This window comes from Lepisosteus oculatus, chromosome 7, assembly GCF_040954835.1.
Source record: "Lepisosteus oculatus isolate fLepOcu1 chromosome 7, fLepOcu1.hap2, whole genome shotgun sequence".
NCBI classification, from domain to species: Eukaryota; Metazoa; Chordata; class Actinopteri; order Semionotiformes; family Lepisosteidae; genus Lepisosteus; species Lepisosteus oculatus.
In genome coordinates this window covers 39,858,793-39,884,731 of record NC_090702.1, presented here as the reverse complement: position 1 = coordinate 39,884,731, position 25,939 = coordinate 39,858,793, and the positions used below count along the sequence as shown (strand labels likewise).

General features: G+C 36.7%; 3 protein-coding genes across 6 annotated transcripts in view; 1 reads left to right on the top strand and 2 right to left on the bottom strand.

Moving 5' to 3' along the window:
* Positions 1 to 1,039: 1,039 nt before the first annotated feature.
* Positions 1,040 to 11,012, bottom strand: bcap29 (B cell receptor associated protein 29). Its single transcript, XM_006633379.3, has 8 exons — positions 10,922 to 11,012; positions 9,496 to 9,592; positions 8,931 to 9,031; positions 6,851 to 6,998; positions 6,210 to 6,345; positions 5,704 to 5,809; positions 4,497 to 4,597; positions 1,040 to 2,495 (listed from the first exon to the last, which is right to left on the bottom strand). The coding sequence occupies exons 2-8, from the start codon at positions 9,585 to 9,587 to the stop codon at positions 2,457 to 2,459; spliced, it is 723 nt and encodes a 240-aa protein (XP_006633442.2). The 5' UTR covers positions 9,588 to 9,592; positions 10,922 to 11,012; the 3' UTR covers positions 1,040 to 2,456.
* Positions 11,013 to 12,628: 1,616 nt separating this feature from the next.
* dus4l (dihydrouridine synthase 4-like (S. cerevisiae)) lies at positions 12,629 to 19,484 on the bottom strand. 4 transcript variants are annotated; one of them, XM_015352289.2, is made up of 8 exons: positions 19,273 to 19,484; positions 18,311 to 18,561; positions 17,350 to 17,556; positions 16,702 to 16,823; positions 16,045 to 16,162; positions 15,375 to 15,497; positions 13,991 to 14,217; positions 12,629 to 12,973 (listed from the first exon to the last, which is right to left on the bottom strand). In XM_015352289.2, exons 3-8 carry the CDS (start codon positions 17,421 to 17,423, stop codon positions 12,711 to 12,713), a joined length of 927 nt encoding a protein of 308 aa, XP_015207775.2. In that variant the 5' UTR covers positions 17,424 to 17,556; positions 18,311 to 18,561; positions 19,273 to 19,484; the 3' UTR covers positions 12,629 to 12,710. The 4 variants fall into 4 exon arrangements, with proteins under 4 accessions (XP_015207775.2, XP_015207777.2, XP_015207776.2 ...); XM_015352291.2 differs by having other exon boundaries at positions 17,364 to 17,556; positions 19,273 to 19,436; XM_015352290.2 differs by having other exon boundaries at positions 16,702 to 16,908; positions 19,273 to 19,435.
* Positions 19,485 to 19,602: 118 nt separating this feature from the next.
* cog5 (component of oligomeric golgi complex 5) overlaps positions 19,603 to 25,939 on the top strand; it is a 173,806-nt gene continuing 167,469 nt past the window's right edge. The window contains exons 1-2 of the mRNA XM_006633320.3: positions 19,603 to 19,702; positions 24,562 to 24,701. Of these exons, the coding sequence (XP_006633383.2) occupies positions 19,654 to 19,702; positions 24,562 to 24,701 (189 nt within the window). The 5' untranslated portion in view covers positions 19,603 to 19,653. The remainder of the gene's footprint in view (positions 19,703 to 24,561; positions 24,702 to 25,939) is intronic.

The window sequence follows — 25,939 nt, the reverse complement described above, 5'->3', positions numbered from 1 at the left end:
GCCTTAACACAGAGGTCAAGTATCACTGCTGCTCATAAATCCCCATCAGAATCAGTTATGTCCATTACTATCTCTGTATTTTTATGTCCCTGTGGCTTGTGTGTGCACCCTTTAAAACCATGCCATCCAGGGTATAGGCCTGCCTAGGACCATGTGCTTCTGGGATAGGCTACAGGTTCCTACAGCCTCAGTAATGGGTGTGTTTCTGGTAATGGATGGATTATGGATCATGCTGAGTAATGGAATGTGTAGTAAGGTCCCTCTAAGAGTATTAAGTAACACCTGTATGGTATTGGGCCACAATGCATTGACTTTAGAGGAAGATAACTATTTTCCTGGCAAGCAGATATGGGTGAAGAGGAAAACAAAAATTTAAAAAGGTACTTGTAAATATTGTAAAAAAATAATTACACGTGGAAGTGCTGTATGTAAAAAGTATTCTGCTCTACACCACACTCAACAATAGGCACGAAGGAAAATGGTAAAGGAGAGGAAGCAACAACATCAACCCCCCCCCAACTTTTTAATTAACAAGAGATTAGACCTCTTGGATTTCAGCAGGAGTATTAAATGGTTTATTATTTTAGCTGGGTAGCAATTACACTAAGACCCTGTTGTACCAGTCCTATGCAACGTCATGCTACCCTATTGGTACATTATTTTATATCCGAAAAATATCTGTTTATAGTAGTAATTCCTAAAATAAAAGAATGCAAAATGTGTAGTACTGTGAAAGGTTGGAATAAGCTTTATAATTAAGTTCCTGGACTATAGGAAGTAAACACAATGGAACAGAGTACAGTTTTACTTCAGAAATAATTACCACTTCATTTTGTCAAAAGTCAGGTTCTTCAGAGGTACTGTAAGTGGTTGTTTGGCCAAAACTAAACCTAGATGTTTATATTTCAGTTTGAAAGTATGAAAATACAGTATATGTTCACTGTCATGGATAACCAAAGCTAGCTGTTGACCTACATTTACTGTACCACATAAGGTCCAATACAGTTTTCCAAGACTCTGTAAAATAGACATGTATACCTGTAAATAACATTTGGCTTTTATTGCAAAACACGTGACAACTTTTTATAGTATGGAAATACACATACAGCAAAACAATACACTCACAGCCACAGACTGTAAAACATCTGCAATAAAAAAATAACGCTATACATTTCACAGACAAGAATTTCTGTAAAACTAGGTTCCCATTTATGCAATTATATTTAACAACAGTATTGTTTATGGCAAATATTGAAAAAAACAAGGTTTGGAAGCTTCTACACAGCATAAGGAAAAACAATCCATTATCCAGTGAAATTAAAGCTCACATTAAGGCACTTTTAATTGTAGAATAAGCAATTGTTATTCTACAATTGCTGCTAATTGCTCTCCTTTAAACTAAGTATCAAGTAAGAGATGTCTCCAGGAGAAACGATATCAACTCCTGTTGTAAACCAGATCAGGCCAGTAACAGCTAAAAATAACCTTATTCCATTTTGAACAGGGATTATGAACAGGACTGAGAAAAGAACAAGCAAAGAAGTGATGCAGGACCACACTGTAGCCAATTTATCTCATGCAAAAAAAATCTTGCAAACTGAAAGCCACACCATACGTCTGAGAACATAAAAATGCCTCTCTCACATTTAAAAGTCTGATGCTTCATCATACTGAATAATTCTATTTAAACTTTCATGTATGTCAAATTATTCTCAAAATACAGATGTTCATAAAACTAAGATATTAAAATACAACAAACTTAGTAATGCATCATTAATATGGACTTCCCCCAATGAATTATAATTTCACAATTTACTTCAGATTCTAAGGCACTAAGGCAACAGAAGCAAGTCACAATTGGGGTCAGACCATGATGCAAACAGTAAGCACACCCTATGCACAATAAAACCTTCAGAAGCAAACCTGAAAGCTTCTGATGCACAGTGATGGCATACTGAAAGTGCTATTTTTACACTGCATACAGTACCCTATGAGATTTTCACTACACATTGTGAAATGTTTTCAAATTTTATACAGTCTACAATAATCTTGGTGCTCTTGAATTTGTAAATTAAAAAACTTGTACAAGGCAAAGAAAAACAACAACCTACACAAGTGCTTTCAAATATCACATTTAACAACCCACCTATTTTCTAATACAGTGTATCTAAACTTGGAAACTAAATGTGCAGAGCTTAACTACAAACAAAACCTATTCCTGTCAATTATTCAAAGCAATAACACGAGTTCTCAAACATAAAAAAGATTAGCTACTAAGCTAAGCTAATCATTGCTGTGATTATTGGTATGCAGTTTTTTGGCATGCGTATCATCACATTCTGGAGAACATGCATAGCTCTGAAAACATTCCTTAAAATGTTGGTGGTTTTTAAACATGCTGCAATTGCTCCTTTGTTTCTCAGCTGATAAACATGAAGAGCACCAGGAAAAAAGCTCTACTGATCCTTCTTGTCCTCCTTTTCATCGAGACGTTTCTAATACAAGTGAAAAAAAGAAGGACATAGAACATTTCTATTAAAATACAGAAATGAAAAGCTGTATCTAAAGGGCTAGTCTACACAGCCTCACTCAACAAGGCTTTCACTTCACTAAAGGAACGTGGCATTCCCTTTATGTAGTGCCTGCTTAGGGCTAGTAGCCATATCACCCTGCAGCTCACAACTGGCAGCACTGAAGCTAAGCAGTGGGAGGCTGGCCAGTACCTGGATGGGAGACCTCCTGGGATAGCTTAGGGTGCTGCTAAGTGGTGTTATTGGGACCAGTACGGAATGCTCACCCTGTGGTGTGGTGGGTCAACATTACCCCACTATAGTGATGGGTGTTAATCATAGCCTCCTAATAATCCCCATCTATGAATTGGCTTCATCACTCTGTTATCCCCACTAATAGCTGATTACCTGTAAAGAGCTTTGAGTGGAGTGTCCAGAAAAGTGCTATATAAGTGTAAGCAATTATAATTACTATTAAAGATTAGGACGACCACCAATGCTCAACATACAAACATGCAATGCTCTAAGCTTCCCTGCAAGTGAACTGCATACAATCTAACTTCAAGATGTGCATTTACTGTAGAGCCTCTGGAAAACCAGGACTTCATGAAACAGATTAAGATTAAGATAAAAAAACAAATTTACAAATTCCCTCACCAACTGAATCAAGGGAGAAACTTAAAGATGCCAAATTATGAAAGACCTAACTGAAATTTTGCTAGATTAATGCCCCTATTCTTATAAAAACAATGCGACAGACTCTCTATTGACCAAACTGTCAGTACCTCGATTTAACATATCGCCCCAGGGACCATACTGATGCACTGGATTGGAAATTCTTGTCCAGAGGGAAAACTGACATCTTTTAGTCCACCAATACCACTTTAAGGTATCAACTTGGTTTTTCAGGTCTCCCATTCAAGTACTAACCAGGTCAAACCATGTTTAGCTTCTAAAATTAGATATTATGTGAGGAACAGGTAAAGGTTTATGCCATGCTGAAAAGAAAACAAAAGAGACACAATGTTTTGGATGTGGAGCCTTCTTCAAGTGGGCTCTTGATACCTGAAGAAGGCTCTACAGCCAAAACATTGTCTCTTTTCTTCCCTTTTCAGCATGGAATAAACCTTTACTTGTTCCTTGTCAGACTACGCATACTGACACAGCTACCTACTTGAACCTCTACAATGAGGTGATACTGCTTTCTAAGAAAGATGTCAAGAACAAAAGTGTTCTTATTGATGCAGTTCAATAATTGACTCTGTAGACGAATATTGGACAATATTCCACACAAAAAATCAACAACGGCAGTACATGCTTTATGTTGTGCCAAAGGTGTACATATAAAATACTGGAAAACCGATTCTTTCAATATTACACAGTATGTTAGTATTTCTGTATTACCTTATCCATTTTAGTTTCTTAATAATGTAGTGTAATTGGCTTATATCAGAAAAATAATAAATGCAATACATATTTATATGAGTTGAACATTTTTCACAGAGCGGTACACGTAATTTGAGGGAATTCTAACTATAAATCATAGGGTAAACGTACATTTAATAAATTAATATTAATTTGATCTGCAACTAAAAATAAATTGACATTTAATTATTCTTTATCAGTTTCAAGCAACACTTATTAAATAACATAACTGACAGGTTTCTTTACAAAATAATAACAAGAAAATAAGAAATTACTGTAACTGTATGTCTTGCACATTTATATCTGAGAGATTGGATTCTGCTTAGGCTGTAAGCAAACTAGGAGACATTTCACCATAGTGAAGTCAAGAAAGAAATTGTTTAAAAAGGCAACCATCACAATTTGTTTACATTATTAAAAAAAGAAACGTTACTATAAAAATAATTGAAAATAATCATTTTTAAGGTTAATTGAACGTGCAGTTGCCACATAATATAAGGTGTTACCAAATACAGCTCTCTACTGAATTCGATGGCGTTTTACAGAGAAAGAAACCGTTACCAGTAGCTGTTTGTGCTCCTGCAGCAATCGGTCGTATTCCCGAGTCAAGCCCTCAGTTTGTTTCTTCATGGCCTCCACTTCACCCCTGGACTTGGTCAGAGCTGTGAACATCAACAGGTTTCATTTTCCTTAAAGCATCCTTCCTTAAAGACCTCCTGTCCACACAGGGAAAACTACTGCCTTTCTGCTCACTCAGCAAATAACTGGTTTCATAACTCTTATCGCCCTTTACTTCAGAGAGACTTTTAATTAATACTTTGACGAGTGTTACTCAAGTCACCATGGCAGAGGAATGCCTGGAAGAGGGCTTGTGTTCACTGTTCTGCACATTTTCCATAGCTTTGCTGAGTATTTTCATTTCATACAAGCTGTAGATTTTCTTTTTAAAGTAATTGCCGCCATCAAAATCTTTAGTTTTACCAGATAAAGATCTGCATTAAATTAAGGTCCTATAAATGAGAGATGATAAATCAAACCACAAGTGTAAATTTTTATCTCCTAGGAAAATTCTATCTGATATTGTAACTTTTATGTACTGAGAAAAGTACTCAATGCAACTAACAGTTCTGCTGAAGAATTACATTAAAGATCACAAAGTGCTAAAAATTGTAATAAAAAAAGAAATGTCTAGTCAGCCTGACCTTGAACTACTAATTGACTTTGAGACAGATGGAAAAGATTTTATCATCTACTAAACCAAAACACGTTAGTACTATTTGGACTGAAACTACACTGGCAGTAAGCGGGAACTGCTTCTAACGGGTTCTCTTTCGTCACTTGTGAGATATTTACTCAAAACACAAATTAACATCATTAGGACTAAAACCAAAACAGTTCTGGCCTCTCTGTTTCTCATTTGTCAGTGGTTTTGGTACATTACAGAGAAAATACCTGGCACTACAACGTGAGCAGAGAGTAAACTTCCCCTCACTACCAACCAATACAGACAATTGAGCATCAGAATTTTTTTTAAAAGAGGTATTAAGCACAACACGCTTTTGGTTTTTCAGAGGTTCTAGGCAAAGAATTAAAAATCTCAATGAAAATCTAACCAATCTAAGTTATGATGTAATCTGTGGGCTATAAAGTCTGATTAAAACAATTCTGGAGGAAATTTCTGCTTATGTTCTACCATTTACACAGCACGATGGGCAACAGTATTTAAAAAAACTCTTAAGGAAAATGAAATGTGAATAAAACCTCTTACCATCAGATGTTCTCTTCAGTTCATCCTGCAGCTTGTTAAACTCTTTCCTTAGTTTCTCATTTTCATTATTTGTGATGTTGCCTCCTCTGTTACCACCTTCTAAAGCCTGTGAAAAACAGCATTCAAAGGCACACTTGGAACAATCTTACAGAACTAAATTAGGTGCTGAAAAATATCCTGAATACAGTTATCTAATTTTAGGACCTTTATTATTTAGGTGCAGTTTTATTTTTAAAAAGTATTGTGTAAGAGAACTGGAACAGTATTAACATTTAACTGGATATTGTTATATATATAAAAAAAAAAAATTCTGAATGCCAAAATGTTCTGTGGAAATATCCAATAGGAACAAAAACAGGAATGTTCTGTGGAAATGTTCATCATTAACAACTGACCGACTGCTTTAACATCTGTACATGTATGGAAAAGCTAAAGGTTATATAACCACATCATACATGATCAGAAAATGACAATTTTGAAGACAAAATGTTTCATAATATTTTTACCCGTTTCAGTTGTTCATTGTCTTCCATGTAATTCTTAGCAGCCTGGTTAGCATTTTCCGCCTGAACCTTCAAAGCTTCACCAGTGCCTACTACAGTCGCCAACTGATTAATAAGGGAGATGACACGTCTAAGAGTACTAAAATACAAAGATGAAAGGAAAAAGTTAGCACCTTTACACCTCTGTTAAGACACCTCCATCATGTCTCTGCAAAGAAAGTTTTCTTATGCAATATATGGAAGGCTTCACAGCCGAAACGTAAGGTTTTCTCTTTTCTCTTTTCAGCATGGAATTAACCTATTACTTGTTCTTATACAGTATAGTGCTACCATGTTGGATACAGATATAGAAGATAGTAACTGTAATTTATTAAAAAAACATTTAAAACCACTTTCAACAAACATCTCCTTGATGTAAAAGCAACTTTATGAACATAGATTTTCAAATATTTAAAAAACCTGTCAGTAAAGTACAGTGTATATTGTGGTACACTGTAAGCCACCAGGACAAAATCTAAAATACCAAACTGCAAGAGATGACTGTAAATGTAAATATATTTGTTTAAAAGCTGGGCAACGAAGAGAAGGCAGATTATCGCAGTTATCGCTTCTGGGCCGCAGCTCGGTGTTGGAGCTCCACTCACAGCCAGAGGAAGAGGGAGAAGCCTGAGATGTAGAGGTTCCTCTGGGCTCTGAACAGCTTCATGTGGTGGTGATCAAACATGTTGGGGTGAAGCTTGTCACTCATGGTGCGCTCTGCTCCCGAATACTTCCTCACTTCCCGGATAGCATCTGTAGTGGGAACGGATGGAAAACGTCTAATTTTTTTCCGATGTCGTTTTAAAATACAGATTGGAAACTTCAAAATGCCATTAGAGGCAGCAGTCCTTTAATTATACTGCACCAGTATTGTTAATTACATATACTTTAAATTGTTACTATCTAGGCTACTTTTTATTATAAAAATATTGTCCATTTCATGTCAAATCACCTGACATTTTACGTGTTCACCGGTCCTTGGGATTCAGTTTGAAATACAAATTTACTGCCTCTGGTTTATGACATTGAGTTAAAAATATGGAAAAGCTTGCTGCACTGGAGGTAGTCAACTTTCAAAATGGCAGAAAAGTGAACAATTGTGCCAACAGTAAGCATTATCTGGTAAAAGAGTTAACTCTTTTCCTTAGTTTCTATTTAGAAATTTGCATGGATATTTGGCCACTGAAAGTCATTCAACATGCTTCAGTGCAAATCTAAACATTTAAGCAAGCATGACAGGTCAACCACAAGAAAAAATCTAATTAAGCACTATTGGTAAACAAAAGAAGTGTAAATAATCCACACAAACACAAAGCTCACATACGAAATCTTGAATATTCAATGAAAATGACTTCTAAGTGACGAAAAGGAGCTTTAAAAAAAAGTGTACTGTTTATATCTATACAGTACTTCTAAGCTTCCTCATATTTTAATAAATTCTGACAGGATCACGGCACTTCCCAAACTGACCTGTCAAGGAATGATCCAAATATTCAATACTAACAAAAAAGAAACATGTCTGTTTACTTAACAAGACAGCCATGTGTAATGTAAAACAATAAGGATTATTTACAAAATACAGGCAGACACTTTTTCTTAGGAGTCTCGCAGAGGAATTCAATAGCGTGTTAGCAGAGCTTGGTTATTTGTACATCATGTGATGAAAAGAAATCAATTGATACTAGTTTACTGACTGAGACACCAGATATACTACTGGTATTTCAGAAGTTTAGAAAGTATACTAAGGTGAATTTATTCTAAGAAAACAATGTCTAGATCCAAAATAGGATGTTTGCTGAGGCTCAGAAAACCATAGTGAATAGATATGCATTAAATCAACACTTAATCTGCTTTGATGCAAAGAGAAGGCACAAAAATTAACAATTTTGTCAAAAGCAACATCATTTATGCATGTATATTTTTAGATTTTTGATTATGTACACAGATTTTGCATACTGATTAAATGGTTGGTGTCATTTTGATTAACCAATTATTCCAATTTCTATACACTACACAAAATACAGTGCTAGACTTTTGCTAAATTCCTATCTTAATTCAGATTATTGTAATTCATATTTGGACACCCCCTGTTCCCTGAAATGGTGAGTATTATGAGTGTTAGCAATGCAATCACAGACCTCTGTTAAAATATCAAATATGACAACAACTAAAACAACAATTGTATACATCTTAATGTCTGAAATCCTGTTGTTTTTTAATCTTACTCTTTCTTGTTTTTTATATTATAGTCTATTTCCAGTAACTCCATGAATTTAAGGAGTTCATGCTAACTATGGTACAGTAAAGTGCTCTATATATTTCCAGGAAATAAAATATTCATGTTCGGCACATTATGAAAAAAAAAAACCCAAGACATTCAAAAATAACTGGAAATGATGGTAAATTCACAATGTGAAATATGTCACTGTTATGATCAACAATAAGCTAAGACTAAGAGGATACCACAACTACTTCTCCCATAGTGCCTTCACTTCATTCTTTGTAGGAAATTGACCTCACACTGAATTACACAGTTGGAGGAGTATGCAAACAAACCATGGATTAAACCACTGTCATGTAAAGTACGTCTTTCTTAGCTGGCAAAAATGGCAGTATTAACTTGTGTTTTGAAAATACTGCCATTAAATTGTCTTTCCTCTGTTGATTAAGCAGTTGCGCACTTACCGAGAAAAAGGACAATAAGGATAATAATCATAGTGAGAAATCCCTTGTTCCAGTATGGGGCAATTTTATCCCATAAACTGAATTTGAATATCTTCTGCCATCTGTAGAAATAAAGAGTTATTCAGTGATGTAAAGTAAGGTGTGTTAAAAATAACTCAGTGGCTCAGTTGTCAGTACAGTTTCACCACACAATGTCGTGAAGACCTTCTAAAGTAGGCCTCCCTAATGCTTATCCCGGAGATCCAGTCTGTTTAAACCTTGAAATCACCAGATATCAAAGTACTGGGAACAATTTGTGACCAACTTGAACTTACTAAATTTAATTTAAAAATAATTTGGAACAGTTTCTCCAAACAAACACCTTATTTGTTCAGTAACTTGAAAGTGTTCCTAGTCTTTAGAACTGGTTGATAAGACTGACTACAGTATAAGACATAGTGGATTGGGGCTCTCCAGGGCTTAAGACTCCCTGCGCTGGGTAAATGGTACAGCAGGGTGAACAAGAGAATGCTGTTTGAATGCTTTCCTTGCCATGTTGATTTGGTCCTCTAGTAAATGGCCTTACCTCTGCGCCGAGATGAAGGGGATACACAGAACCAGGAGAACACCAACCTCCACATAGAGGAAGGCTGCCACAGCAGTCCACTGAAGAGTCATTGTGACTGTGCAAAAAGTATACAAAATAACCTTTACTGAAAAAGACATTAATTATTGAAAAATACTACAGAAGGTAGGAGAATTTACCATTTAATTAACATTCAGGAATGTTTGACTTTGTCCCAGAAAAGTACCAGTTTTATTATTATTAATTTGACTATTTGTTTTATATAAAATATAAGACTTACATTTGTACTGTACATACTACATAGTAGGATAGTAGGACAATCAGCTGAAGCTACCTGAGTGAAATGCTTTGTGAAGGGCACAGCGCTCCATTCATTATGACACCCATAACCTTCTCCTTACCTGTCCAGGGCTCTACAAACTGTTCCACGTTGTTAATAACACAACGCAATACTAAAGGTTTCTGAGTCTTTCTGACAGATGTTTATTTTTAAAATACAATTTATATACCATTTTACTTATATTTAACAGACTTGTATTATTTCTTCATTGCATTCTAAATGATAAAATAATTGAAAGAACATAAAATATTAGCAACTTGTTTAAACAACCTTTCCCCAATCTTTTTTGCTTCGCATTATGAATTTCTAATAATTGTATTAATTACATAAATTATGTATTTGTAATTTCATATATGCAGACATATGCAAATACATTACATTTTTCATAGGAGCAAACCTAAACTGTCTTTTTATGAACATATTTATATGTTATAGCTTTCTGTATTACACTTATAGGTAAGAAAATTAGTTAGACAATCTTAATGTCTCTAAACATAGTCTCACAAGTTTATTTAATTAAAACATTGTTTAGACTGCATTTTAAAATTAAATGAAGCAATGGGTGAATGAACAGATTAACCTTATTACAGATAATTTAACAAGGACATTCCACTCTTATTTTAGTTTGTTTCAATCATTTACTTGTTTGAAACAATTTTTATTGTATTATTAGAACTAAAAGTAAAAGCCCTCATTTTCATCCACTGTTAGCATTATCCAGCCGCAGTACATATGATACTGATAGCTTTCCTGGTGGACTTGAGACTTGCATGCTTCCGGCTTTTTTAGCTTACAGTAAGTACTGTAAACGAGAGACGACAGGTAGATAATCCGATAGTATATTCACAATAGTGACAGTTTAAATTTAGCATGTTAGTGAGTTCATATTATAAGATGAAATATAGCTAAACATTCTAGAACTTTTCCCTAAAAGGCGGAATGAATGGCGCATTTTAGGTGTTTCAAAGGATTTAAAGTAAAACATACTGATTTGCTCCACGCATAAAATTCTGGATTTCCCCCTTTAATACAGCCACCTCATATGCGATTCTATGGTTTAATCAATATTAATATATAAATCATCACCGTTATGATCAAGAGGCGAACTCAAACAGAACTTCCTTCAGCTACTGTCGCCAAACCTTCTTCCTTCCCTGCAGGACATGGGCGGCTCACACTCATGACGTCAAACGTGCAAAACCCGCTCCCATATAAAGTAAAAGCAGAGAAGGTACGAGACGCGGCGCATAACGTCAGTTCTTTCACAAAGTTAAACTACGCTGAATAACTTTAATAGGGAAAATTGATTTTGTTTTTTACTGAATCACCCCCAACTTACAAAAACGTTTATGGCTTCGAAAATAGGAAAGGCAATCGGTAGCATCATTCTTCTTATTTGAGCACATTGGTTATGCAAAATGTGTGTCTGGCTTTAGTACAAAGAATGTGAATCTGTGGAACAAAGTGTAGTACTGTTTAGAATCTTAATGCGATTACAGTACTCACGGACACAAAAAGCAAACCTAGTGAGTAGCATAAACCTGCAATTACACCCAAGCTGTACCACCCAAACGAAACTGCAGAGTATCACTGGGCCTTTCTAGTATCTTAAGGATATTTGCAGGCTGAAAGAGACGGTAAAAGATATTTCAGTACATCTATTGCAGTTGCAAAAGAACGTAAAGAATGAACTGTCTCAGAGATAAAGATCATCACAATGGCACGGAAATTGGCACTGTATTGTGACTGTTTCACTAAAGAAGGAAAAGATAACATTCCTCAGGCTGAGGAAAGACTTAAGTTTCATATTCGTTTCCAGTATATTAATACAGGAAAGAGAACTGTTGCAAGCACAACAATTCACTAAAATTATAGGGTATATACTTAGAAGTGCAAAACCTAAATGAATATAATACTGTACTATTAAAACTACATGCAGTAGAAATTATTCTTTTCGAATATTTCGTACAATTTTGGTTACTAAGATGCAAGAAAGATATTGTTGCTTTTCAGAGAAGAAAAAGTAGATAAATTCCTGGTCTCAAAGTCAACCCAATAGCCTCCTTCAGAATGAATAGTAAAACACAAAACTGAGGACACAAGTGGAAATTATGCGGAGGCATTACTATACAAAAAGCTTTTTTGTAGCCGATATCTTGAATTCCATCAAGAAACCGTTGGACAAGATTCTTGGATTAATTAGCATCATCCAGGTGCGGGCTGCACATTGGTGGTGGAAGAAGGGCAGTCCTCATGATCTGTAAAGCTTTTTGAGTGGAGTGGCCAGAAAAAAAAATATATATACATGTAATGAATTATTATTGAAAACAATGTACATGATTGGCTGAGTTTTAAGCTTTTCTTATGCTTAGATGAGATGGTAATTGACTAGTTTGCTCTTAAATATCTCATAGCAGTGTTTCTAAACAACACGTGTGTTACACCAGTGTCCTGTCTAAATTCCACTCTGGGCTTGAAAACATTTACCTAAAGTTCCCCATTAACATTTTTTGCAGCTGTCCGCCTGATCTGCTATATAATGGTGCACAGTGGCTACCACTCCTCACCCAGGTGGGTGCTGCACTTGGCTTGTGAGTAAAGTGGCTTTTCTCCTTCAAAACAAGTTTCCATTTTTCCTTTTACAAAGCTGATTTCAGATCCTTACCATAATATTTTTCCAACAATAGTAGTCTTTTTATGAACTGTGTTATAATTTGACCAACATATATCAAAAGATTATTTAAAAAATAACAGTTGGTTTAGAGTCCTTTTTTTCAAGTCATACAATACACATTGTATGTAAAACAACTTTATTTAAAAAAAACTCCACTTAAAACAGCATTTAAAAGGTTAGAACATTTTCCCCCTGTAATTCCTAAACGATCTCACGAGCGGAGCCGTAAGTTTCATTCAAGTAATCTAGAACAGCGGAGGTGCTAGACAGAGCATTAAAAACTTTCTTTTCTTGTTGCGAGGTAATCTTCTCCATCATGTACATTAAATGGTGATGAAAGCAGGTGAAGGGAGTTCCGTGTTCTAAAGCAATGTCCACCCAGTCCCAGACACATTCCAATGGCGTATCTTCATACCCAGCAAACATTGCTGGATTGGCTAGCAAACCTCTTGCTGCCATTACACCTGCGGAAAAGAGAAGAAGAGACAGTCTTTGTAGCATAAAACAAACAATCGGTGTAATTCATATATTTTGTTTCCAACATCAGTGTGGAGGCAGGGTTACCTGTCGGTTAGTACAGCTGCCTCGTAGCTCTTAGGTACTGGGTTTGAGATTGACGGTGTCTTCTGTGTGATGTTGTGTGATCTTGTGTACACATGGGTTTTGGGGTGCCCAGGGTTTTGTCTGGGTGCTCCCACATGCCGAAACATATTGGAGAGGTCAAGCAGCATCTCTAAATTGTCTCTGCATGCCTGTGTATGTGTGTGTGCCCTGTGTGTCCGGTTTGAAGTGTAGTACCACCTCGCACCCCAGATCGGTTCTAGATTACTGAGACCTTTACCAGGAATTGGAGGCTATCTGATAATTGAGGGAAGGCTACTTCAAATATTTGTGCTGCAGATATTGCAGACAGACATATTTCAATACTATAACTATAAATGAGATAATTCCCTAGAACACCTTAAACACATAGTTACTAACATGAATGTACGCGTTCAGCACAATAAGGAGAGATATCGCTGACAAATACGTACGGTTTAACAAAACCTTTAATACAATGAATAAATTAATTAAGAACCATTTCCAAAATAGTGCTGGCATTTATCTCTTAACTTGATTATGAAATATAGACTAATGAACACCACAGAAATGGTGTGATGTTCGAGGGCAACAGCAGCAAGTCAAGTTTTTAGATAATTACCAATTACAAATTGCAAGGGGGCAAAGAAAAAAATAAAAGTACAGTAAGTGGTCATTTAATAGAAAAAAATATTTTAAAAAATGTACTCTGTATTGGCCACACCTACAACCTTCCTTCTCCCTGCTGATTGGGAATCTGACTTAGAGCCGTTTCATTTAGAATCTGGTTGTACACTAGGGCTGCAAAATAAGACACGTTTCAAATGGCAGGTTTTCTAACTACTATGTACTGTAAGCATCCTCTTTTTCCAGAAATACGCACAGTGACCATGGTCTCTTACCGTCAATCCCCGTGAGCTGGCGAGTAGACTCTACATCTTTGAGATTCTTAATATCACCGTTGGCAACTACAGGGACAGACAAGCTGTCCTTAATGGTCTTTATTGCATTGTAGTGCACTGGCTGGTGACGTTCGTCCGCTGTCCGCCCATGGACTGTGACCCAGGAAACACCAGCTGCCTCTGCCTTCTGGCACAGATCAACCGTCAGCCTGATATCACGATGGATTCTAGTCCGAAAGGTGAAAACAAAGAACAATGCAGTACACTCTAGATTAATAAGTACATGAGAAATCTCAGTTATAGTTTTATTCCATAAAGTATTGGGTGGCATTAAGTTTAAATTATACACCATTTGGAATGTTATAATAATAATAATAAACTTTATTTTATATAGCGCCTTTAAAGGTGGCTTCTCAAAGCGCTTTACAGGATGAATGTTACTTTCCCGGGCAGGATTTTCATACTGGGAAACATTTAAAAAAATATCTGTTACATGAAGTGAATACATTTATTTTGGGGACAGCTGGTCTCTAGGCCCTAGATGCCACCCTTTGCTAGACCCATCCTACAGATGTTCGGTGTGGCAGGCAGGGCATCCAGAGCACAGCGGTCATCTTGCAAGAAAGCGCTCATACATAAGCCATAAGCCACATGAAGATATGCGTTGTCCTGCTGGAATAGACCAACAGGAAAGGCAATAAGTAAGTTCTCGGGAAAAGCTTACTGCATTTTGAGATACGTAGCATTTAAGGAACAAGTAAAGGTTTATTCCATGCTGAAAAGAGAAGAACCACAACCTTTTTCATCTGTGGAGCATTCTTCGGGTGTGAGGGTACGTAGTACTTAGACATTCCTAGCCAGACCATGACCTTTGGGCCTCTGAATGAATCCTGCGGCGTTGTAGTGATTTGTGCTCTCCCAGACTGTGGATACTCATTGCCAAACTGCATTCACCTGTTACATCTTGCTAGGTTAGAATATTCCAGCTGTGAACACCCTCAAAGTTGAGCAACGGTGCGCCGACTCGATCCAATCTCAGTGTTGTTCATTTGAAAGTGGGGCATATTGGTTCCTTCCTGGTTTTTCTATTTTGATTTTCACCATGTACGACATTTAGTAGGTCAAATCACCACATCTCCTGTGCCCAATCAACTCTTACTAATGAGCTGATTTAGCATTAGTACCAATTGTGAAGGTCACTCAGATGGCCAGTCAGAAATGATAAATTAATCAAAATGACACCAATGTAATTCTCAAAATTAGTATACCTTTCTACATGCATATTTTTATAAACAGAGTGACAGGCTTCTTTTAATACTCTATATGATAATGGATATACTGTATAACATAATGTACTGTACCAATAACCAAACAAATGCATTACCGTATTTTGATGGAGACTGAAAAGTTGGGATTTTCCACTTGGTTTCTGACCTGCCTCACCATGTCTCGAACAAGCTCAGGCTTGTTTATCAGGCAAGCACCATATCCGTCTGCCATGGCCCATCTTGAATAAAGCGACACCAAATGCAAAACGTCATAGTGAACCACTGAAAAAACCTTCTCATTCACCTGTGAATTTGTTTTTTGTTACAACATTTGCTCATTAACTTTGTTATGGTACAATTCACAAATGAAATTAATTGGAGACAGAAAACAAATACAGTCTATATCACTTTTATCACTGTTAATGTAAAGCTCTGCTTAAAAACATCAAATTAAATATATTGGAACATAATGGGGGTCAAAGGAATTAACAGCCTGATATCACTTTTGTCCTTGTTGCAATGCTCAGCTGAACTTCCACTGTAGTATATATCCAATTGTTACACACATGTTAAATAATTATGTGTACACAGTTGTACATTAAAATAACAGCTACATATTCATGGGGATCCTGATGTTTAAAGGCACTGAGTTATTAATCAATTGTATTAATTATAATTCACTGTAATCCATCTCCTTCAGATCCTTTCTTACTTCACTTGATCCTCAATACCTGAGGGATTAAAGGGACTTGAGTCAATGCTGGATGGGTTTTGAAGAGGCATCACCTTTGTGGACAGCCACAGTTCAAATCCACTCCATCAGAGAAAGGAGAGACTATGCAGGCAGCATCAGCGAGTGTCTGAGAGTCCTTGGCAGCAAACTGCACAATCAGAGGGCGATCAGCTGTGACACAAGACACAACGCAGTGGCATTCTGGACTAGTGTTTCAGACTCAGGACTCCCATACTCAGACTCACAGGCTGTGATCCACACTGATGCTCCTGTAACTTTGAGTAAGCTCTCGTACACTACCCACACTGCAGAAGCAAAACCTGCTATATAAATAAAATCTATAAATCTAATAATATAATAACAATAAAATATATACAATTATACATAAAACTAAAAACATAATAGTATCTATAGATAGATACCAAAATGTGCACAGGAAATAAACAAGTAAACTGTAACCGCTGTAATATGCCTTTATTCAGCCAAAGCATCAACCAAATAAAGAAATGTCCTCTCTTTGTGATTTTTAATAAAATGAACAGACAAGTTTCACTGAATTCTTAGTATCACAAAAAAATGTAACATACCAACCTTCAGTTCAGATACTCAGTTTTATTTAAAACAGACTTTTTCTTAAAACAGATTATATTATTACCTATACTGTATATCATATAATATAGAGAATGTAAAATCATGCAACAACAGATTACCTTGACTTGTTGTGAATTCACTGTCTCTAGCCTTATTAGATCGCATGAAGTCAGCAGCGACGATCATTGGGGTGAAACAGAGGTCACAGTCATATTTGCGTACAAGAGATCTAAAAGCCAGCCTTGGAAAACGAAGAAATGGCATATGAACATTCATGTTTATACCTGTCCTGCCAGTTTGTGGTTGCCCATCATCACAGTTGTCCTCTAAGAAAGAAAGGTTTTCCACACAGTGAAGGAGTTCAACACAGGTGCCAAACTATACTATGTTCATGGCACAAAGTTCAAGAAATGTCCACATTTTAATCTAAAAGGAGAAACAAATACTATTCTCCCCTTTGGAGTTCTCAGTAAATTTAACAGTGATATAGGCAGCATCTACAGTATATCACCTTGCAGCTCACACCTGGCATGATGCTAGGATGGGAGACCTCCTGGGAAAAGCTAAGGTTGCTGCTGGAAGAGGAACTAGTGGGACCAGTAGGGAGCACTCACCCTGTGGTCTGTGTGGGTCCTAATATGATTCTTCAATTTGAAAACTACTCCACCTTGTGGTGGGGCTGCTGTTGTGCCACAAAGGTGGGTTTGCTATCCTTCAGAGGTGGATAAAGAGGCTTCCAGGCAAGGAAGTGTTATAATTTTACTTACTTTGAATAGCGTACCATTGGGGCGCATATTTTTACAACTTGGCCTTTCTGAAATACATCCATAACATTTTCCATGTCCTTGGTGATAACAGAAAAATCCCACAAGTAAATGTACTGTACAACACCGCGATGCGCTGGTGTCTCGTCCAAGGTGTATCCTGCTTTGCGCCCGCTGGCTGCTGGGATAGGCTCCAGCTCCCCCGCGACCCTGTGTTGGATGAAGTGGTTAGAAAATGGATGGATGGACAGATAACATGTACAACAGGCTATAAAACCTCTGAATGGAAAAAAATACCAACATTCTATTATCTATTTGATATCAATCATGGGATAAATGAGGGCCTTTAATCAAAATGGTGATTCTAATGCATTTCACAATGAAGGCACAGCTGACCCCATAACCACACATTCAAGTACAGCTGCCTCCGGATGTCTACACTGTGGCCTTTTTTAAGGGGCAGGAGAACCACAGGAGTATCCTGAAAGGAGAGGTGGTGTGCATGGTAACCTTAATAAAGATGTCCCTAAGGTCAGATTTTATAATGGGTTGCCGTTACAAAATCATGTAAAAGGTGCATCCCGTTCATAATTGCCCAATGTCAGTTTCTAATGTGACAATATATAGGAATTAGTAAAAAAATAGACAGAGGCAGTCAAGTCCTCCAATAGCCCTCAGCATTTGGACTCACCACTGATGCCTTTCTTTTGCCAAAGTACAGACCATGCTCAGTCTTGTCAAACTTCTATTATCTGGCAAGGTAGGACTTGATAAGTGTATTCAATCTTCCATTACTATTCCATCATATTTGTGTGACCTGTTAGTTTATACCAATTCATATCAGTTTGTTACATTAACTATACCTGATTATTAAATACCATGAAGGCCAACAAAACATTTGTATCCAAAACCACCCATTCTTCTAATCCTAATGAAATAAAACCATATCTTTACGAAAACCTACCTGGTAAACTTTCCGTATGACACTTATGATATTCCGTCCTGTTTGATATGCTCAGATCACACTGACTTCATAATTAGCAGAAGTAACACCAAGCAGATTTATGGTTGCTTCAGTTGTTGCACCGATAAGAAACGCCTTATTCTCTTCGTAATCAGGAAACACTATAAAATATTTATTTTCCACATTATATAGATTTCCAATACAGGGTCTCATTTCAGTCGCCGTTTCCAAGTCTGGTTCAGAGGACGGTCCTACAATTTTTCAAAAACAGAACTTGATTGATAAAAGGAACATAAACTGAATTAAGTGGTCGTCTCTGATCGATACTACGATTAACGGTTTACAGAATAAAATATGAACACTGAATTAACAGCTGGGCTCAAACTGTTTTGTCACTAGTAATGCAAACTAGGCAAATAAGTAATTCCAAAATACTTTGTAAGCCATAAGCATCATTCTTTCCAACTGCACACTCAACACGCCGCTGTAATTAAATAACTCCTTATGCGCCTGCTTTGTACATACAGTACTATAACCAGAATAACCAGGGCAACTTCCATTCGTCTGCATCCGCTTGCACCAGGATTTGTTATATTTAGAGTTCCTGGAGACGTCTTTGCTCTGTCTTATCCAAAAAAGTATTTATGTTGTTGTTCTTCTTGTTTTTAAATAGTCCTACAATACAAATACAATACAAAGAAGCTATGGGTGTCAACTTCACTAGTAGCTGATCTTGCGTTTAAAAATCGAGTTTTGAATCCTGTCTCTTTAAGGTTTGAGTAACTTCCACCTTTTATTTTACTTAGTATCTACTCCCCTAGCTTGAATCGTCCCCAGAGAACTAAATCATTCCCACTGTTGGCTGCCCATGGTTAGCAACGAATCATTAATGATTTCAAAAGTCACTTTTGAAATCGCTTTTATCAGACTAGGATAAACATGCGATCGAGTAAATAACTTACGTGTTATAGGTAAGTGTCAAAGTAAATCATATTAAAAACTCAATCGTTTGAAATGAAGATGGTTTACACTGGAGCAAGCCAAATATTCCATATTTTGTAGAAACTCGGAACTGTTCAACTCCCACAATGCACCACGTGTACAGGGACTTCAGTTTGTACCTCTTCAGAATACGCTACGTTGATGAAAGATACTGATATTTGTTAATAAATGTAAATACGCCTATTGATATTTTATTCAAAATACGATTTTACACAAAAATAAAGCGTTGGGAATTATCGCAATAATATATATTTTTTGCAATAATATTGTGCCTCTAAAAAGCAGCGTTTCCTGACGCTTGATTTATACGTCAGCAGATAGGTAAGGTGGCAGTAGCCAACATGGAAGGAAGTAAAGAAACAGCGTCCACAAATGAACTTTTGAAAGATGGTAATGCGTTTTTCATATATTTGGAACCTGCATTATTAGTACATTTACACATTGTCTTCTTTGTACACTTTATATTTGAGGCTAGCTCTAATGTGATTGAAGAACTAAGTTACATTAACTACTAAAATTGGAGGCTGGATTTTTTATTTCGTATTGAATAGCTGTTAATATAAAGAAACAATTGAATAATTTCTCGTTTAATCCAGTAAGCGTTATTTTTACTTACATAATGGATAGCGTGTTCTTTCAAATTAGCTAATGGTTAATGTTGTTTATAGTGTATTGTCATGCAGCAGCATTTTTATGTATAAATTACTCAAAAATGACATATTTAGTAATATTGAAATTAATAGTGTCCGAAATGCATGCATGAAGATTCCCAGTCCATTTAGGTAGCTATGGGCAATTCAGGGTGCTTTGTTGCATTGAAATTATTTCCATTTGTGATGATGATATCAAAAACAACACCAATGAACGTCAACTGTGTTTGTGATCGGTCTGCAGTCTTCAACCTGACATTCCCACAAAATACTAACCTGCATATAACTGTTTTTTTGCATCAGCGTTCGTGAATTAGTACAGTAAGAAACATGTATACAGAATGAATTTTAATACTGTAGTTATATTTATTCGCCTAATTAACTCCACTTTGAAATGTAGACATTACGTGCACGTATTATGGCACTTAAATTTGTTCAGATTTTTCAACCTATAAGTCGCCATAGGTGTTAACCTTTTTTAAGGTGTTTATTTGAACTGTTGCTTAGGTTTCGGGAAATACTGCACTTAAAACCTTTATATTAATAAGAAAGTAAGTTACTTTATAGTTATTAGAAAGTAACCGAATGTTTGAAGGAATTTGCCTATTTAAAATACAAAATTGATATTTGATATATCGGGCAACACACTACTCAATTGCAAAGACTTCTTCGAAAAAGAAATGCATATTTATATGGATACTCAAGTCTATTAAAAGCTTGTTAGCATATTGTAAAAAAGTTACTGTTTCGTGGTTGCTCAGATTTGAGTGAATATGCAGATTGCGTGGCAATACATTTATGTCTCAATGTGTTAATAGACATAATCTACACAAGTACATAGGGGTTGTAAGGACACTGGTCTTATAACTTTTATATGGGAAAACTACAGTACTTCTTCACTGTAAGTGCGCATTACAGACTGCGTTGAAAGGCCCTCTGCTGGCTACAGGACACGTTGCAGGATTTCTCTTGCACTTGTTTGTGATTGAGAAAAGAAGAAAATCCAGTGTGCATATAATTCTACACATACATCGTTTTATGATTATTTTTCGTGTTTATGACGAATCCTAACACTTCGGATTGTTAAAGCAAGACCTTACCATTCTGTACAAGTGAAATTAAACCTCACACACATGTGGACATTTTATTTCCCAAACATTCCTGCATAGATTTGTGTGGTACTGTGACTGTTGTTTTCCTCTTGTTGATGGAATCATGTTCATGTCCACTGTGTCTCTTCTGATTTGTATAAAAAAAACATCTTAACTGTCCTTACTGTAGAAGCCAAAGGAATGTGTAGATTCTTAAAACTAAACCCTTGTTGTAAGAACAGTACTATGTAGCAAAGGCTCTTGAAAAAGGTAAAAATGAAGAAACTTACTTTTTCAATATACTTTAAATGCTTTACTTATATCATTTTATTAATAATAATAAATAAAATACAGTGTCTATAGGACATCTACACCCCCTTGACCTTTTCTCACATTTTATAGTCAGTACCTCAGATTTTCATGCATTTAAATGAGGATTTTTTCCCCTTTTCTCTACACAACCATACTCCACACATTTGAGGGGAACAATGTTTTTACTGGGAAATAATTTTTCATTAAAAATATAAAAACTGAAATATTATAAATATCTCCACTCCCCAGAATTAATATTTTGTGAAAGCAAATCTGGCAGCAGTTACAGCTGTGAGGCTGTAGGAAATTCTGAAAATCTAAATTTGGCAATATTTGTTCTGTTCAAGCTCTGTCAAGTTCCTTGGGGAGCGCTGATGGACAGCAGTTTTTAAGTCATGCCTCAATGTTTTGGTTGGACTTCGGTTTAGCGCTCTGACAGGGCTGCGTTGACCTTTTGTGTTAACTAGCTGCTCCCGTTAAGCTTTGACTGTGTGCCCCTGAAAGGTGGAACTTCTGTCCCCATTTCAGCTTTCTTGCAGAGTATGGAAATTGACTTTTTTTGTACATTACTCCATTCATTTTCCCCGCTGACCTGACAGGTGCCCCAGCCCCTGCAGGTGAGGAACATCTCCATACCATGATGCTGCCATCACCACGCTTCACTCTAGGGATGGTGTTCTTTGAGTGATAATAATAATAATAATAATAATAATAGCTTACACTTATATAGCGCTTTTCTGGACACTCCACTCAAAGCGCTTTACAGGTAATGGGGACTCCCCTCCACCACCACCAATGTGCAGCACCCGCCTGGATGATGCGACGGCAGCCATAGTGCGCCAGAACGCTCACCACACATCAGCTATCAGTGGGGAGGAGAGCAGAGTAATGTAGCCAATTCATAGAGTGATGTCTTGTTTTGGTTTGTGCCACATGTCACACTTCGCATTTAGGCCAAAACATTCCATTTTTGTTTTTTCAGACCACAAGACATTTTGCAACATTACTTAAATGCCGTGTTGCTGTTTTTTCCAGTAACAACTTTCTGCTTGCCCATCCTGCCATATTGGCCTGATTAGAGGAGTGCCATGGATATTGTTGTCTCTTGCACACTTTGACCAGTCTTGACCATTGAAACATGTAGCTCTTTCAAAATGGCCTCTATTAGCCTCTCTAATCAATCTTTCTAGACTGAAGCAATTTTTGGTCATGTCATGTATTTTTCACTACTTAATATTTGTTATTATTAACAAATATTAAGTCATCCCGGTGCTCCCGTAATGTTCAAGGCCTTAGAAATTTTAATATATCCATTCCCTGATCTGTACCTCTCCACAACTTTGTTCTGGAGTTCTTTTGAAAGCTCCTTGGTTCTCATGTTTGACGCTTTGCTTTGAGATGCACCTACAGGAACTGCAGAACGTTTCCTGAAATCATTTGAATCGCTACAGTTTAACACAGTTGGAGATCAGTTAATTTGTTGTGTCATTTTGAAGTTGATTGGATACACCTGAGTTAATTTAGGAGTGTTATTACCAGGAGGATAGAAAGTTGTTCAACCAAGGTATTTTAAGTTTAGTTTTTTTAAATTCTGAAGGATAGTTGTGAAGTGGTATGAGTAGATAAAAAATATATATTTTAAAGCATTTTAATTCCAGGTTATAAAATCTGAAAGGGGCTGTAGACTTTCTATAGACACCGTAGGTATCTGATAGTATTTGCATCATGTAATATAAATGAGGATTAAAGAAATGCTGAAATAAAGACCATTATGACCATTAGCCAGCAGCCATATCACCCTGCAACTCACAATTGGCAACCCACTGAAGCTAAGCAGGTGTGAGCCTTGTCAGTACCTGGATGAGAGACCTCTTGGGAAAAACTAAGGTTGCTGCTGGAAGAGGTGTTAGTGGGGCCAACAGGGGGCGCTCACCCTGCAGTCCATGTGGGTCCTAATGCCCCAGTATAGTGACGGGGACACTATACTGTAAACAGGCGCCGTACTTCGAATGAGACGTAAAACCGAGGTCCTGACTCTCTGTGGTCATTAAAAATCCCAAAGCGTTTCTCGAAAAGAGTAGGGGTGTAACCCCGGCGTCCTGGCCAAATTTCCCGTTGGCCCTTACCAATCATGGCCTCCTAATAATCCCCCTCAATGAATTGGCTACATTACTCTCCTCTCCTCCCCACTGATATCTGATGTGTGGTGAGCGTTCTGGCGCACTATGGCTGCCGTCGCATCATCCAGGTGGATGCTGCACATCGGTGGTGGTGGAGGGGAGTCCCCATTACCTGTAAAGCGCTATGAGTGGAGTGTCCAGAAAAGCGCTATATAAGTGTAAGCAATAATTATTATTATTATTATTATTATTATTATTATTATTATCATAACAGTACAGTTGTTTTAAAGTAGCTGTAGTAAGCTAGACTGATTGTTCTGCTTTTATTCCATAATGCTTATTTTGGCAGAGAGCAGGTATATCTGCTATCTAGGCAGTGGTATCCAATGTATACTATACTTCAGCTGTCTGCTGAATTTCCAAGCCATAATTATGTTTCTCACTAGGAGAATTAGACTCATCAGTTTTTGTAACAATATTTATGATTTGTATTACTGGAAATCCAGTCAGTAATGGATTAAGTTACTTCAAATTTGGATACATCTACCTGCTATGACAATATACTATGCGTTGTCTAAGTGGTTCTTATATTTGCTAATGTGGAAAGATATTGATTTATCAAATATATCCATGTATTTCTGAGGTAAAACCAATTTCAGTTCTGTAGTACTGATTGTAATAAATGAATTATAAGTTTTTTTCACTGAACACAAACTTATCTCCTGTACATTTCAGGGTGGGAGTGTAGGGGCTTCAGTACTTTCAAACCAAGCCATTTGGCTGCACCACTACTGTTATGCTACAATGATGCTGATCTTTCATTTTATATTCTGAAATATTTGTATCGTTTATTTCTTGGCATGAAAACTTAATTTCAGATCAAGTATGGCAATCACATTACATATCTAGGTTATTGAATGTGATTTTTCTTACTTTTTATACTTTCAGATATCAAGATATTTTTTTCCAAGAGTTGCAGAAGTGTGGTTTTATGCACTGTAGTTACCATGATTCACAGTGTAATTTTCTAATTTGTATATGTTGCCTTCTTGTAATACATTAAACTTTATTTCCAGAGTGCTATGCAGATTTTTGCAAAGAAGACTTCGATGTCAAGACCTACACGGCTCAAGCTATTCATCATGCAGTAATAACTGAGCAGCTAGCTAAACTTGCCCAAGGCATCAGCCAGTTGGACAAAGAGCTCCATTTACAGGTACGTGCAGATAAGTGCTATACTGTATAACAGTTCTGAGGGCAAATACAGGACACGGGATTGTTGTCTGTTGGTTTATGTTGTGTGATGCAGTACAACATGCAACAGCTGAAGAATGCCTTGAGCCACATGTCCAAAGGGTAAGCATTTTCATCTGGAGTTTATAAAACCACCTATCTGCGGGAGCCTGGGGGGCTGCAGGGGACACTGTATCAGAGAGCACCAAGAGAACTCTGGGTGACAAATCCTGTCCCACCCCGAGCAGTAATCGGCCAATCGTGTCCCACTGTTTGGGGCCAGTGTTAGCTAGTGACGTGACTCAGGCTTGAACCTGAGTTCAGAATGCACTCACTCAAGCACTTTTACCAGTTGGGCTACTTGGCACACCCCATTGTGCAAATTATTTGGTTAATATTCTTTTTCCCATTTTAACCACTCGTTCAAAAATAAAATAATCTGAAAATATATGGTAGTATTACTTAGTATGCAGTGCAGTGTAGCCTGGTAATCTGTTTAAGATACTCTTAGGAGATGAGTTAGCTGGCATGCAAAGCTGGTAATAGTCGGCAGGCATCAGAGAATCCTGCAGAAAAAGTAATTCAATAAAAGGATGTGCATCAAATCATTTGAAATATATAAACTGGAAAGTTTGATCTAAACTATTTTTTAAAGCAGTTACATGTTTAGTTTCCCAATGCTGAATTTAATTTATCAGCCATTGGATTATGTTTGTAGCAGAAGTGACTCTGATGCTGTTATTGTGTGAAATTCCATTTGACTTTGCTAGTGTGCTGTTGGAGCAAAAATAATTTCTCAGGAGATGATCCAAAAGACCGATTCTAGTAGGGTTTGGAGGTGAGGTGAATAAAAGTATCTTTTATTCTTTTTGTGACATGCAAACCCAATTGTCTTATCTTTATCAACATCTTATCAACATGTCAACATCTTATCTTTATTTCAGTTTTGAATGGTTTGTGATCTTAGAAACTATAGTATTTTATGGTCTTTATCCATTAGAATGCCAAATACCTGTCTAAGGATAGCAACCTTCATAAGGAGTCTATGAAAAAATATGTAAAGCAATATGATGTGAAATGACATTATATCACAGAAGGTTGCACCATTAATTTAAAACAATATCCTACTCCAAGAGAAAAAAAATAGATGGGCTTCCTTTTGTGCCTTACAAGATTTTGTTGATATATGTGGTTATCAGGTCAGTTCCTGTCCTGTCTCTG

Coding starts and splice junctions, on each gene's coding strand:
- dus4l (XM_015352289.2), bottom strand. CDS start 17,423: ATGGAAAATGTTATGGATGTATTTCAGAAAGGCCAAGTTGTAAAAATA. Junction 16,824..17,349: donor CCAATGGTACGCTATTCAAA/GTAAGTAAAATT, acceptor TCGTTTTCCAAG/GCTGGCTTTTAGATCTCTTG. Junction 15,498..16,044: donor AACTGTGGCTGTCCACAAAG/GTGATGCCTCTT, acceptor GCTTTATTCAAG/ATGGGCCATGGCAGACGGAT.
- bcap29 (XM_006633379.3), bottom strand. CDS start 9,587: ATGACTCTTCAGTGGACTGCTGTGGCAGCCTTCCTCTATGTGGAGGTT. Junction 5,810..6,209: donor ACAATGAACAACTGAAACGG/GTAAAAATATTA, acceptor TGTTTTTCACAG/GCTTTAGAAGGTGGTAACAG. Junction 4,598..5,703: donor ACTGAAGAGAACATCTGATG/GTAAGAGGTTTT, acceptor TGATGTTCACAG/CTCTGACCAAGTCCAGGGGT.